Here is a 2,500-nt window from a genome sequence, read left to right on the forward strand (position 1 = left end):
TAGTAGGCTACATTGAAGAGACTAAACTAAGTTAAGTTATGCAATCAAGCAGTATCTCAAAGCTAACGTTAGAATACTGTTTGGATGCCGAATTTAGCATGCTTAGCCTACTTACAGCTGCTTGTCAATTTCGTTGAAAGTCTCATTTTATTGACTCTGACACTGAATGTTTGCAAAATCCCGATGTAAATGGAAAAGTGTTTTCCAAAACTCAAAAGTGCTTGTCCCAAGGAGAAGTATGAACCTTTATTTTAACTATGTAGAAAACGTTATGAATTGCATCCACACATCAGCAGCCTTTAAACTGTGTTACAATTGCAATTTGCAAGGGTTCCCTCAAGTGACAGGCACTCAATTAGACCTATACACTACCAAGACAATGCGGTCATCCATATTGTGTTCCGTGAGTCTTACGGTCATCCATATTGTGTTCTGTGAGTCTTACGGTCATCCATATTGTGTTCTGTGAGTCTCACGGTCATCCGTCTCTGTGTTCCGTGAGTCTCACGGTCATCCATATTGTGTTCCGTGAGTCTCACGGTCATCCGTCTCTGTGTTCCGTGAGTCTCACGGTCTTCCATATTGTGTTCCGTGAGTCTCACGGTCATCCATATTGTGTTCCGCAGGTGGCTGGACTCGTCCAGGTCTCTGATGGAGCAGGACGTTAAGGATAACGATGTGCTACTGCTGCGGTTTAAGTACCACAGTTTCTTTGACCTCAATCCCAAGGTAAGACCACCACACTCATGCATTTCTGCATCTCCAGTGATGCTCAAACATGCGCACAGTACCATCACACCACACCACCGTGTATTAGGGGGCAGCCGTGGCCTACTGGTTAGCGTTTCGGACTTGTAACCGGAGGGTTGCCGGTTCGAACCCCGACCAGTAGGCACGGCTGAAGTGCCCTTGGGCAAGGCACCTAACCCCTCACTGCTCCCCGAGCGCCGCTGTTGTTGCAGGCAGCTCACTGCGCCGGGATTAGTGTGTACTTCACCTCACTGTGTGTTCACTGTGTGCTGAGTGTGTTTCACTAATTCACGGATTGGGATAAATGCAGAGACCAAATTTCCCTCACGGGATCAAAAGAGTATATATAGTTATACTTATACTTATATACTTTATATACTTTATAATATCATGATGCTCCTGTAGTTGCATGCGATTTTTAATTATTATTATTTTTTTATGTTTACATGTGTGCTGTGTGTTACACATATGATGTGTGAATCTATATCCTATATATGTGTGAATATAATGTGTCTGTATATGCAGATAGATATTCCGCCCTGCTAGCGGTCACTGTCGTCGGCTTTTTAATGAGATGTCAGCCATTGTTTAGAGTGGACACAATGAGGGTGCGTTCCTGGCGTTCCTGGCCGGTGCTTGGCTGTAAATAACTCCTAGTGAGAGCAGCTGAGCCTGCAGGTTTAACACCAGCCCACATCCTCAGGCCTTCCTCTGCAATGTCCTCGAACAAACACATATACCGTAATAATGGGTCCAACAAGCTTTGTCACACTCTCACACACACACACACACACACACACACACACACACAGCGCAGGGCAGGGCAGAGGAGAGCCTCCCAAGAGAGCAGCCCTGTTTTCTCAGCTGGCTGTGTGTGTGTGTGTGTGTGTGTGTGTGTGTGACAAAGCTTGTTGGACCCATTATTACGGTATATGTGTGTGTTAGAGGACATTGCACTCAGCAGGGGCCAAAAATGCTGCTCTATTTGTGTGTGTGTGTGTGTGTGTGTGTGTGTTTTTGCTCTCTCTTGTAGTTTGTTTGTTAGCATAGATAGCATTTATGCTTGTGTGTGTAACAGGCAGTGAGCTCTCCCAGTAGTATCTTGTACAGTATGAGTGTGTGTTAATCTCTCTCTCTCTCTCTCTCTCTCTCTCTCTCTCTCTCTCTCTCTCTCTCTCTCTCTCTGTCTCTCTCTCTCTCTAGTACGATGCCATCCGTGTGAACCAGCTGTATGAGCAGTCCAAGTGGGCCATCCTGCTGGAGGAGATTGAGTGCACAGAGGAGGAGATGATGATGTTCGCCGCCCTGCAGGTGAGGAGGGGAAACACATGGCATGGCATGGAAGAAAGGATCTTTTTTAGGGTTTTATACATATTACCACAGGTCAGCCAGATAGGCGGAAGTACAGTCCTAGAGTGCCCGTGCGGTCTGCCAGTCCTGTCTACAGTGCGCGTGCGGTCTGCCAGTCACGTCTACAGTGCCCGTGCGGTCTGCCAGTCACGTCTACAGTGCCCGTGCGGTCTGCCAGTCACGTCTACAGTGCCCGTGCGGTCTGCCAGTCACGTCTACAGTGCCCGTGCGGTCTGCCAGTCCTGTCCAGAGTGCCCATGCCGGTCTGCTGCGCCGCTGCCTTCACTGGGCACCTTGCCTTGCGCTAATGAGTCAGATGGCCATAGGCCCACTGCTGGGCTCCTCCTAACATGGACATGTGCCCACAGCAATACACACACACACACACACACACACACAC

General features: G+C 48.2%; 1 protein-coding gene across 1 annotated transcript in view; it reads left to right on the top strand.

Moving 5' to 3' along the window:
• fermt2 (FERM domain containing kindlin 2) overlaps positions 1-2,500 on the top strand; it is a 62,903-nt gene that overhangs the window by 44,575 nt on the left and 15,828 nt on the right. Inside the window, exons 7-8 of the mRNA XM_048240460.1 lie at positions 627-729; positions 1,954-2,061. Coding sequence (XP_048096417.1) covers positions 627-729; positions 1,954-2,061 — 211 coding nt within the window. The remainder of the gene's footprint in view (positions 1-626; positions 730-1,953; positions 2,062-2,500) is intronic.

This window comes from Alosa alosa, chromosome 1 (assembly GCF_017589495.1).
Source record: "Alosa alosa isolate M-15738 ecotype Scorff River chromosome 1, AALO_Geno_1.1, whole genome shotgun sequence".
NCBI lineage: Eukaryota > Metazoa > Chordata > Actinopteri > Clupeiformes > Clupeidae > Alosa > Alosa alosa.